Here is a 13,558-nt window from a genome sequence, read left to right as displayed (position 1 = left end):
AAAAAAAAAAAAAAAGATTGGCAACAGTTGTTAGCCCAGGTGCCAATCTTTAAAAGAAAAAAAATATCAGCTAGTCCATCAATTATAGTTAAAAAGACATCAGGGAAGCAAGTGCCCTAATCTGAAATGCAAAACTTATCAGGAAAACTTACTAATAATGGGTTCAAATTGTTTCAAATTATTCCTCCTTCCCTTACATTCTCATGAGACAGGGATGAGAAAAAGCTCTTGCCAAATTAAGTAAGTATCAGCCTCTTAAATATCCTAGTCCTCAACACCATTCCTCTCCAAAGGGAATTCCTCAAAGCTGGAGGACCTTCCACTTCCATGTACACCTCCTGTTCCACAATCTTCAAAACTTCTCTTGGGTTTTCTCCATTCTGTCTTCAAATACGCAAGGCACATGTCCCTATCTTTGAAAGAAATGGCTATTTTTTCCTTAATTATCTGCAATTTGGCTCAACCTCTTTAAGAAAATCATGTTCTAAGACAGTGGTTCTGTGTGTCTGGATCAGCAGCCTTAAAATCGCCTGCGAACTGAGATATGCAAATTCTTGGGTCTCACCCCAGACCAATTCAACTAGAAACTGTAGGGGTGGGGCCCAGCAAGCTTAATGGGCAGTCCAGGTGATTCTGATGAATGCTAAAGTCTGAGAACTCCGGCTCTGAGGAATCAAGACTTTAGAGAAAAAAAAGAAAGACAAGCATACAAAATTAAGTAAAAATATTGTTAAAATTAAACTGAAAATATCAAAAGGATTTCATGATTTGAAAAAATGCATATATTCTAGCTTAGTTCACAGAATGGGCCTACAATGTCACTCGGTATCAATGACATCCCTAAAGTCTAGCCAAAACTGTAACAATGTTTGAGCATCAAAAAGACTAAGTTACTTCTGCATGGCAAAAGAAACCACCGACAAAACAAAGAGACAACATACCAACTGGGAGAAGATATTTGCAAATCATATATCCGATAAGGGGTTAATATCCAAAATATAAAAAGAACTCAAGCAAACCACCCAATTAAAAAATGGGCATAAGATTTGAACATTTTTCCAAAGAAGATAAAAAGACGGCCAACACACACATGAATACATGTTCAACATCACTAATTATTAGGGAAATGCAAATCGAAACCACAAGATACCACCTCATGCCCGTAAGAATGGCTAATATTAAAAAGACAAGAAACAAGTGTTGGAGAAGATGTGGAGAAAAGTGAACCCTCATAACACTCTTGGTGGGAATGTAAAACAGTGCAGCCACTATGGAAAACAGTATGGAGATTCCTCAAAAAAGTAAAAATGTGATCCAGGTATTCCACTTCTGGGTATTATCCAAAGAACATGAAAACATTAATTTGAAAAGATACGTGCACTTACATGTTCATTGCAGCATTAGTCACAATAGCCAAGACTCGGAAACAACCTAAGTGCTCATCAACAAATGAATGGATAAAGATGATGTGGTATATGTATATATAATGGAACACTACTCAGCCATAAAAAAAAAAGGGGATGAAATCTTGCCTTCTGTGGCAACATGGATGGACCTTGTGGGTATTATCCTAAGCAAAATAAGTCAGACAGAGAAAGTCAAATACCATATGATTTCACTTACGTGAAAGATAAAAAACACACACAGAGATAAAGAGAATAGATTGGTGGTTACCAGAGGGGAAGGGAGTGGGAGGAGAGCAAAAGGGCATGTGTGTACGGTGACGGATGGGAACTAGACTTTTGCTGGAGAACACGATGTAGTGTACACAGAAGTCAAAACATGATGTACATCTGAAAATTATATAATGTTACAAACCAACGTTACTTCCACAAAAGTTAACTGAAATACAATGATTCTATGAAAATCCGAGTTTACGATAAATAACAAAGGAGAAAATTAGGAAAAAACTCATTTGTCACCATTTGGGTGGTTTCTAGACTCTTTACTTTGAAAACTGGAAAACAAAGGAAAGAATTAAGCATTTATCCTGTTTTTTCAGTAGGAGCTGTCTTTTAGGGTAACCAAAAAGCCCCAGCTGATGAGGGAAAGCTCTACTTTACAAAAGAATGGCAATTAGTAAAAATGGAAGAAATTTCAATAGAAACTCATCACTTACAAGCTCTGAAACATTACCAATTCATGCAAGGATTATCAACTGGTGAGTCGCTTAGAGAACTGGATATACCACACAGATAATTTCTAAGTTGCAAGCAGAAAGACCTAACCCTTCCTGGTTACATGGAAAGACCATACGGCTACCACCCTAATCAATCACTCGATTTAACAGCACTAAGATGGGACAATCAGATGTTGCTTCTTGATGTGATACAGGAAGAAGCACTCATGAGCTACAATGCATGCTATTATCCAAAAACTAACAACTTAAATCTAATCAAGCCTACAGCTTTACATCTTCCAGGTTAAATAAATTATAACTAAAGGACACCAGGACAAAACAATCAGACAAATTTGGAGGAGGGACTTTTTAGAGCCTTATCACTCGGTGTGATCAATGGGTGGGCAGCACTGGCATCACCTGGGAGCTTGTTAGAAACGCCTGATGCTTCGGCCCCACCCTAGAGCGACTGAATCGGAACCTGCATCATAACAAGATTTGCAAGTGATTTGTATACAAAATTTGAGAAACCCTTTTCTAGAGGACAGGTAGCCAATCTCTTGAGTTGTTGTAAATTAAAAGGGACTTAAAAGGATATAACAACCAGATGCAATGCATCAACTTATGTTGGGGGGAAAAAAGCTATAAAAGATATTTTTGAAACAAGTGGAGAAATTTCAACATAGATTGGTTAAAGATTTTTATTTTTCCTTTTTCTCCCCAAAGACCCCCAGTACATAGTTGTATACTTTTTTAGTTGTGAGTCCTTCTAGTTGTGGCATGTGGGATGCTGCCCCATCATGGCCTGATGAGTGAGCAGTGCCATGTCCGTGCCCAGGATCAGAACCCGCAAAACCCTGGGCCGCCGAAGCAGAGCGCACAAACTTAACCACTGGGCCACGGGGCCGGCCCCCTGGTTATTAATATAATTAATAATCCTTTAAATGTGATAATGTTATTTGTCAGGAAAATGTTTCTTTACAAACAGAAATGTTTTAGAGGTAGTGTGTCATCATCATATTTGTAACTTTAAAATATCTCAGTATTAAAAAAGCAAGTTAAAAAAGGTGACTTTTGTTTAGGAAAAAAAGAAATCTATACTCTAAAAGAGCAAGTTAAGAGTAGCTGGGAAAAAACACGATTATCTTTTCAGAGGCTTCTTTCTCCTTAACCTCTAAGCGCCTGACTTCTAAACAAGTCTTTTTTTTTTTCTTTTGAGGAAGATTAGCCCTGAGCTAAGGACTGCCAATCCTCCTCTTTTTGCTGAGGAAGACTGGCCCCGAGCTAACAATCATGCCCATCTTCCTCTACTTTATATGTGGGATGCCTACCACAGCATGGCTTTTGCCAAGCAGTGCCATGTCCGCACTCAGGATCTGAACTGGCAAACCCCGGGCTGCCGAGAAGCAGAACATGAGAACTTAACCACTGCGCCACTGGGCCGGCCCAGCCCCTGACTTCTGAAATGCTCTCAGGACTCCTTTGATTTCACAGGATTAGGCTCTGTCTAGGGCTCCCAGGCTCCCAGGGTTTTGCTAAAAGTCATAATAGTGAGAAAGGAGTATGGTTATGCGCCAGTGTGTTATGTGTCTTCCAGATATTTTCAAATTCCAAAACTAATTAACAAATAAGATGCCTCTCAACGATAAGCTTAGGGGACACAAAGGATCAAAATCTCTTGAATTTGATAAAAAGTTTATCACCTTAATTGGGTAATTGGATTAGCTCAATGCCGTTTAGGAGTTCCATTGTTTATGAAGTTTTTTCAAAACAAAGGATTTCATTTAAAATGGGAAAAGATAAGGAATAATAAAAGTGTCTTTGGTGGTAACGGCATGGTCCTAAAACAAACTCAGGCTGAACAATCAGATTTTGAGCAAGATAAGCAAGTATTGTTAAAAAATATTCAGTGACTTTATCTATCTTTGAATATTAAGTGTCACTGGGAAAAATAAATGGGCTTTAGAATGCGGACAAAGCTAGTTGTGAATCTTGGCAAGTTACTTTTTCTTAAGAGCAATTTCACATCAGTAAATACAGAGATAGCAGCTAACCTTACAGAGTGAATGCCCAGTACATAGAAGGTACCCAACATAAGTTAAATTTTCCTTCAACAAGGTCTCCCCTGACTCTAATATGGTCCCTTTACCTAACTTATGTTATCCATATTACGCATTCTACCACATAATCACATACTGTCTCTGACTATTCAAATATTTCATGGGGCCGGCCCTGTGGCCTAGCTGTTAAGTTCTCGCACTCCACTTCTGTGGCCCAGGGTTTCACTGGTTCAGATCCTGGGAGCCGACATGGCACCGCTCATGAGGCCACGCTGAGGCGGCATCCCACATGCCACAACTAGAAGGACCCACAACTAAAATATACAACTATGTACTGGGAGGGATTTGGGGAGAAAAAACAGGAAAAAAAAGAAGAAGAAGAAGAAGACTGGCAACAGTTGTTGGCTCAGGTACCAATCTAAAAAAAAAAAAATTTCATATATGCGCCTTATTTCCTCAAGTAGAAACGTAAATTCTTAAAAGTAATATTCTTAACTTTCAAATAAATCACTCAGAACCTAGTTAGTACTGTAACATAGCAGATACTGAATATTTGCCAATTGAAAATACAATTATAGATGATTTAAATTTTGCTCTATAACTGTAATAATTCTCAGCTTTTTATTTCATGAACAGGGAGAAAGATACTATGAAACCAAACTCTCAATCTATTTGACATGTAAAATTTCTTTGAAGAAATGGTCCCATAACTGTCACAGTGACTTTAGTTTTTAATTATAATTTTTAATGTTTTTCAAAAGTAGTTTCAGCTAATTCTGTGTAAGATATTTAAAATACAACTATATTTAAAGAACTTGTATTTAAACATACCACAGACTTCATAAGTAATTCTGATGCATCGTAGAGAGGCCATGGTCTAACACTTCACCCCAATTCTCTTTTTTGCTACACTGAATGTCAGGATGATATAGGAAGTTTTTCCTTACAAAGAAAGATTTATTCCCATAACCTCAGCTACCACCTATGCTATATGTCCCAATGATTTCAAAGCTCTATTCACTTGTGCTCTCAACAACTTTCAAACGTTCACCGGACATCCCTATCTGGGAGCTCCATGGGCTCCTCACATGCAACAATCCAAACTCATCTCTCCTCACACAGGTGCACTCATCTTCCCATATTCCCTAATATTAACGAGATCACCTTCCATCCAGCTGCCTAAGTGCAGAACACTCTTTCACTTTCCCTCATTAAAACATCCAAGAAGCCCACTCTGCTCCACTTCTGAAACATCTTTCTACTCCCTTTTACACCCATCACTACTGCCTGAGCCCCCTAAGGATTTCTCATATGTTTTTCTGAAATTATCTAACTGTTATCCCTGTTTCCAGTAGCTCCTCCTTGCTAACCATCCTCCACAAGGCTTTCACCATATAAAACATAAATTTGTTATTTCTCTACTTTAAAGTATCTAATGGTTGCCTTTTACCTAGAAGGAAAGTCAAAAGTCCTTAGCATAGCATACAAACCTGGAAGAGGCCGCCTCATCCAACTTTTCAAGACTCTGGTCAAATATCAACTCCTGTGAATGCTTTCCCTACTCCCCTAGAGGGGGAAGGCCCTCCTATGCTCTTATTACTCTGAACACACTTTGAATAAACCACCTACCACACTGTAATTGTGTTTCAATAGAGAGAGCTCACTGAAAGGAATAAGGAAAACAATTTGTAAACCCAGAAAGGACTTGAACAGCCAACTCACAGGAAAAGAAATACTAAGCAGCCAATAAACACGTGTGTAAAGAAGCCAAACCTCACTCTTAACTGTAAATGAAAAACAATGAGATACCACTTTGTATCATATTGACAGATTAAAACATTTGACAATATTTAATACTTCAGAATGATTAGTGAGAGCAGAGGAGAAAAAGGCAATATTGTACACTGATGAGGACATAAACTGGCATTATCTTCTGGGAGGGAAATGGGACACTTTCCATAAAAATTAAAATGTACATAATCTTAGACCTAGCCATTCTACTTTTTAAGAATTTATGCCAGGTGGTGGGTGGGCAAAATGGGTGAAGGGGGTCAAAAGGTACAAACTTCCCGTTATAAAATCAGTCAGTCATGGGGAAGTAATATACAGCTTGGTGACTATAGTTAATAATACTACATAGTATTGTATATTTGAAAGTTGCTAAGGAGTAGATCTTAAAAGTTCTAATCACAAGAAAAAAAAATTGTGTAGCTATGTGTCACGATGGATGTTAACTACACTTACTGTGGTGACCATTTAACAATATATACAAATACTGAATCATTCTGTTGTACAACTGAAACTAATATTATGTTAGTTACATCTCAATTTTTTTAAATCTCATAAATTTAAATAAGAATATTAAGTTTTTAAAAAATTTCTAATAAATGCTTACACACGAGCACTTAGTATTATCTGATAACTATGCTTCACTCCCCTTTACAATATACTACTTTAGGTAGCATGGTGAGCGTTTAACTGCACAAACTCATTTAAATCCTGGCTCCACCTCTTACTATTATCTAAGTTTCCTCAGTAGTTTTAATTGTAAGAGTTTAAAACTGGAAATAACACTCTTCAATTCAAAACAGGTTTAATCTATCGTGACAGACACCTTTATAAAAAAGATTACTATCTAATTATTAAAAACACTGAAGCAAATTTATTAAGTAACTATCTCAAAAAGATATGCAAAGTGTGAAAACTCAGGCTGTAGAAAGTGTGTGCAGCATGATATTTGCGTAAAACACATGGAAACAATAGACATATATGCTGATAAATATATTGAAAATACTTAGAATAACACATAAGCACCAAATATTGATGGGGAATGGGATTAGTGGAGCCAAAAGGTAATCTCAGTTTTTCACTTTTGTACTATATTTTTTCTTACAATGAGGCCTCACTGCTTTTATAATAAATGCTTTTTAAAAGTCCATTTAAAATTGGAGAAAAAACATCCTATACTCTTTTAGAAAGATTAGTATTCTAACTGACTGCATATGTAATAAAATTGAAATATACCTGTTAGGTAAACTACCAGGAAGTATTTTCCATTTCTTCTCTCAAACTATACTGGGTAGTTTTTCTAACAAACACAGTCCTAGAAGACTGTTCCATTACTCATTAAACTGACCGTAAAGTATTCATGTGCTATACAAGAGCCCCCAATACCACAGCAAATGCCACGAAAAAAGTTAATCACCTCACCTCTTCTACTCTGCACTGAAGCAAAAGGAAAGAAAAGAGACAGGAGAAAGATTAGGAATATAGAGAATTTACATATTTATATAAAACTGTAGATCTGGACGTTTCTAAATTAAAGCATAAATACACCACATAAAAGAAAATTTTAAAGCCTTCATTAATCAATTATACTAGGTTGTACACAAATAAAAGATGAATGCTAAATAGCATTGACCAAGCACTTTTGCTAAATCTAAGATATTTAATTTAATTTCCTTTTAAGAGAAAAGGTTCCCAGCCAAGTTCATAAAAGTACTTACTGATCTGATTCAAAGTTTCCTGAGGAATCCAACTCATATCAACATCATTCTGACTTGCTGTACCCATCTCTACTTTCTGTATGGGTCTCTTGCGCTGAGAATATAAAACATTACTTTAAAGGAGTTCCATTATATTGTTTACTATACTTTTAAAAAGATCTATCAAGCTACTTAAGTTAAATATCTTAATAGACAAAGGTGTTTTTTCTTTTAAAACATACTCTTACTTAAGAATTTTATTAATGAGAAAGGAAAATCATGTCCAGCACCAATTATAAAGAATAAATAACAAGGAATAAACTTTCACAACAATTATTTATTTTCAGGCTTTAAAGACATTTTCCTCTGCTATAAAGCTTCATATGTTACTATACAATTGGTGGACCAAGGAAGAATTTCTAATTATACAATGATTTTCTTTTCCTTTGGGAATCAAATCTTAAAGAATAAATTTATTTCTATATTCAACAAAAATTCAGGAAAGTTACTGAAATGCTGCATGCCAACAGATTTCTACATTGTTAGCTAAATACACTTAAACAGTTGGCACAGACAGAACAAGAACATAAAATCTCATTTAAGCTAACAATCTCAAACTTTGTCCCTAGAGCAGTATTTGCAGCAAAACTGCTAGAAAATAAGAAAGCGATTCAATCCCATTCTCTAGCCTTGCTCTTAAAAACAAAAACTAATTATTTACTATGAAACAGAGTGTTAATTATACAGTCCAAACACTGATTCTGAACACACAGAAAGGTAACTAAAAAATGGCCTACGCATACGGGAAAAAAAATTTGGAGATGCCATTATACACAGTGTAGGCAAAAATGCTATTATAATAATGAGGCAAAGTGAGTTATGGAAATTAAATTTAAGCATTAAGTATTTCTTTTTTAAAGAGCAAGTACTTACTAATAACATTTATTGCTAATTTTACCATAGACTTTTTTTTTAAAGTTTGGGGTTTTTTTGAGGAAGATTAGCCCTGAGCTAACATCTGCTGCCAAGCCTTCTCTTTTCTTTTTTTTTGTTTTTCTTGCTGAGGAAGACTGGCCCTGAGCTAACATTCGTGCCCATCTTCCTCTACTTTATATGTGGGACACCTGCCACAGCATGGCTCGCCAATGCCAGGATACGAACTAGCAAACCCCGGGCTGCCAAAGTGGAATGTGCAAACTTAACCCCTGTGCCACCAGGCTGGCCCATTAATATAGATTTGACTGCCTGAATTAATGCTTAATAGAGAGTCACCAAAATGTCTAGTACTTGTTTAGGGTCTGGTTGATATATATATTTGACACAAATCATGTTATACTTTCCACTGAGAGGGGTAGTATGAGTTGTTTTGTTTTCTGGGGTTTTTTGCAGGGTGGGGGAGAAGAGGGAGATGAAGACATGGTGGTGAAATTAGCCACCACGTCAAGAGAGAGAAACCATGAAGACGGGGTGCTTCAGTGTGGCCACCTTACGGCCCTAACAAGAAAACACAAGTTTGACTGACAGAACAAATACAGCCAAATTCATTCCTTCTTTTTCAAATAAAGACTCATTTAATTGCTAATTATGCATTATCCCTACAATTAAGAGTATAAACACAAATGTAAAAGCTGCACTGCTTACAGATAAAATAACATCCATGAAAAAGTGTAGTAAACAATGAAATCTTATGTCTGAGTTTAAGGAATAAGAATTCCAGCATAATTTAGAATTCCAATAACAATAAGGTAAAGATCAGTCTGGAGGGTGTAGACAAAGGGCATTAACTGCACATGTGTATAAAAGTCTAAACAAATCCAAGCCAAATATCCAAGGTCTCACCTTCGGGTTTTATTTTAAAAAGGTACAACAAACCTGTAAATTTACAAACTCAGGGTGAAAGTAAGAAGCCACAAATAACTAGATTATACTTAATTTTGACGACACTGTAACAACTTTTCAACTATGGCTATAAGAGTTGTTCATCCGTAATTACCTTTCTAGATTCTAGGAGTTGATGAAGGCCAACAACCACCAAGAGCCCAAGACCAGCAAGGAACATATACATAAAGATTCTGATATAAAAGAAGAAAACAGAAACTGGCTTTAATTCATAAGAAATACCACAGCTAATTAAAACTGTAACTCTGCTTTACCTCATAAGAAACACCACAGCTAGTTACAACTATAATTCTAACACAATATAAGCTTTCCAAATAACTTCTTGGGAAAAGGAATAAAATTTTTTAAATTCAACTTAGATCTAGGTAATAAGTTCATAAATTTACTTTATCTCTAAGAACAATTAGTCAACAAAAAAAGCAATTATATGATCTAAAGTGAAAAAAATTACTTTATAATTGCATTAGGTTTTGTCTCCCTCAAATATTAGATTATTTTGCAGTTTGATTTAAAAATAACTTTTGGTGAATTACACATAATTATACAGTATGAAATGATTCATCATCCACAAAGAACACATTTCAAGATACAATCTTATGCTTTACGTTTTCAATCGCAATTTTAGAGGTATGCAACTTAGATAAGGCTTATGATCAGTTTAAGAGCACAGGGTGGAAAAGAATTTAAAAGAGGGGAAAGATGGAAAGCCAACTATCTTTTTAAAAATTTTTTTTTCATTTTCAACTATCTTTTCTAACTTGGCATTAACAATTTTAAGAATCATCTAAAGTATGGATTTATGTAGTGAGGATTTCACCAAACATATAGTTTACTCCATTTTCACCACTTAAAAATATGTTGATAGAAGCAAGCCTTCCAGTCCCACCTAATGAGATCAAGATCTACATATTTCTACTTTTACTTACGTTTCTCCATCTAACCCATCCTCTCTTTCAATAATTGTAACTGTTTGATTGAAGACAGCATCTTGGAATACATTGCCCTGTTTTGAAAAAAAAACCAAAACAAAAATCTGAAATGCATTGAAAGAATGAAAGTTTACAAGATTTCTTAAAACCATTACCCTAACAGATATGCTACAGCCTTCTTATCACTTAGAAGGTCAGTAAGACTCAACAAAATCATACATAATTGCCCTAATTCAATGTCAGGGATTCAACATCATGATGTTACTTTCTCCTACAAAATAAAAAATGCCTCCAACTTTGCATTTGTCCCCCAATTTCTTTGGGGGGAGGAAGAGAAAAGTATGAGGAACCAGGTAAGTAAAAAAAAAAAAAACAAGATAAAACTGTGCAAAAACAAAGCCCACAGAACACTCTTACACTAGAAGCCCTAGCTTCTGTTGTCTGTAGTCCGCCAAAACAAAGAAGAGCAAAAAATGCACAACAATAGCTGCAACAGAAGATCATTTTAAGAACTAGACTTGAACAAAAGTCAAATTCAAATTGATAATGGGGGCCAGCCCAGTGGCGCAGTGGTTAATTCTACAGGTTCCACTTCTTGGAGGCCCAGGGTTCACCGGTTCGGATCCTGGGTGTGGACGTAGCACCGCTTGGCAAGCCACGCTGTGGTGGGCGTCCCACATATAAAGTTGAGGAAGATGGACATGGATGTTAGCTCAAGGCCAGTCTTCCTCAGCAAAAAAAGGAGGATTGGCAGAAGTTAGCTCAGGGCTAATCTTCCTGGCAGGGGGGAACTGACAATAGATTGGAAATCAGTATCTTTATAATAAATGGGTTGGTGATGTTCAGTATCAAAATATTTTTCTGTTGTGGTCTTGAAACAGTTCTGTCAGTTCAGCACAATTTCAGTTTTCAAATGCCCCAGAATCACTGAGACAATACACAGAGAGCTGTTTTCAGTGCTTGATGCTTCACACAAAGGTAGCAGTACTTTTTCAAAACTGTCACTTATTGCTAAACTGTAACTATTTAAGTTTTACTTCAAGATCTTTCAATTTGTGTTCTTCTATTGATAATTCTAATAATCAGAACACACTGATGAAACTAACATTCAAAATGAGATGAACTACATATATGCCTGTTGGATTAAGTTTAATTCTGAAAACAAAAGAAAATATCTAATTCTTCAAGCCACTTAACTGTAAAGTTGAAGAAGCTTAATACATTACTTTGAAGATAGGAAGAATGAAAAACCCTTCCTACTCTACTAACTGAAAAAAAAAGGAAAACTTCATTGCGGCATGAGAAATTTAACTCAGACATAGGGTAAACATGACACTAGGAAGATGAAAAGGCTGACTATGCTTCCAAGAGAGGGTGAAATTTCCTTCTCTGAAAACTTTTTTGAAAAGAGAATGGTTTAGATGTGTTCTCGTCTGAAGACAGACATAATATGTGGCATCTAGAGGTCAACTCTCAGCAGTAAAATTATAGTGGGCTTCTCTCATTCATTCATTCATTGGACATATACTACATACATTAAAAACCGTAAGAAAGGGGCCTGCCCCGTGGCCGAATGGTTAGGTTCGCACACTCCGCTTCACTGGTCCGGGGTTTCACCGATTTGGATCCTGGGCACGGACATGGCCCTGCTCGTCAGGCCACGTTGGGGCAGCGTCCCACATGCCACAACTAGAACGACCCACAACTACAATATACAACTATGTACTGGGGGAATTTGGGGAGAAAAAAAAAGACTGGCAACAGTTGACGACAGAGCTTATATTAGGCTATTTGGTTCTCATAAACTATAAACCTTACTGCTAAAACTATTTCAAAAACAGTAGACTGTGTGTGTGGCTTACTGCTGCTTTTCCTTTTAAGATCCAGCTCAAGTCACTTCCACTTTCATACCAGAGCACCTTATATACTTATCTCTAGTATGTATCCCTTATCATACTGTGATACTGCCTTTTTACATCTATCTCTCCCAGTGGATTATAGACTTGACGACGGAGGCAACTTATCTTTGCCTCCCTAGTGCCTATTACAGTTTCAACCACAAACAAGGCACCTCAATGAATAAATACAAGAATATTCATTAAACAATGTCAATTTCCCTCATCCATCTCTAACTTAAAAAAAAAAGGTTTAGAAGGCCTTACATTCAAATCTTTGTAGTTCAGATTGATGACTAGACCAAAGGGTCGTCCACCCATGGGCTCTGCAGGAATGAAGGAGTACTCGAAAGTTGCCTGCCTCTGGGGAGGCACTACCGTGTTCAGAGGAAGAGCTGTGAAATTCTGGATATAAAACTGGTAGTCCTGAGGATAACGGAATGAGGCATCTAGGGATTCAACAATAAAATCTTCTGTACCCTTGTTTGTAAAGCCTACCAGGAACTTCACAATGTTATTTGCTGGAAAATCTAAGAAACAAAAAAGACAGAAGATTAGAAAAGGTTCAAAGAGTAAAAAACAAGCAGCAGACGTTACTAATGGATTTTGGCACCCTTTCCTGCTGTGTGTCAACCTGGTTTCAGAATCCTTTTGAATAGGGCACTCCAATCATCCACTAACTAGTAATTGGAGTTGGTGTACAAATGAATCCTTTTGTCCGTAATCTACCACTCCAACTTGAGTTAACTGAACATTTCAATTTCAGACCAGATCACATCCAAACTACGTGGTCTAAGAAAGAGCTGCGTACTTTCTGCAGTAGATTATCTTGTAGTAGGGCTACATATCTTGATGAAGTCACCTTTCCACCAACTTAGTATCTGTTATTGGTACAGATAATGGAGAGAATAACAAAAACACAAAGTCTAAGAAGCTCACCTAAAAACTTTATCTGTTAGAACATAAAAAAATTAATCAGGTAATCCCTATCTACTTTAAGCAATTACTCAAAATACATATTTTAAGACCCAAGGACGAAGCTACAAAAATATGGGAAAAAAATCTCTTAATCAAATTACATACTTTTTGTAGGCATAAAGTTGGATCACATGTGGGAATAAAACAAAAAACCTGGGGGCCGAGTGGTTAAGTTCATGCGCTCTGCTTCAGT

The 13,558-nt window shown here is 36.4% G+C and overlaps 1 protein-coding gene across 1 annotated transcript in view; it reads right to left on the bottom strand.

The window, feature by feature from the left end:
• Window positions 1-13,558, bottom strand: part of SSR1 (signal sequence receptor subunit 1) — a 42,822-nt gene that overhangs the window by 20,047 nt on the left and 9,217 nt on the right. Inside the window, exons 4-7 of the mRNA XM_046639645.1 lie at window positions 12,655-12,917; window positions 10,490-10,566; window positions 9,658-9,736; window positions 7,686-7,779 (exon numbers count right to left, since the gene is read on the bottom strand). Coding sequence (XP_046495601.1) covers window positions 7,686-7,779; window positions 9,658-9,736; window positions 10,490-10,566; window positions 12,655-12,917 — 513 coding nt within the window. The remainder of the gene's footprint in view (window positions 1-7,685; window positions 7,780-9,657; window positions 9,737-10,489; window positions 10,567-12,654; window positions 12,918-13,558) is intronic.

Source organism: Equus quagga, chromosome 15 (assembly GCF_021613505.1).
Source record: "Equus quagga isolate Etosha38 chromosome 15, UCLA_HA_Equagga_1.0, whole genome shotgun sequence".
NCBI lineage: Eukaryota > Metazoa > Chordata > Mammalia > Perissodactyla > Equidae > Equus > Equus quagga.
This window is presented reverse-complemented; position numbering and strand designations above follow the sequence as displayed.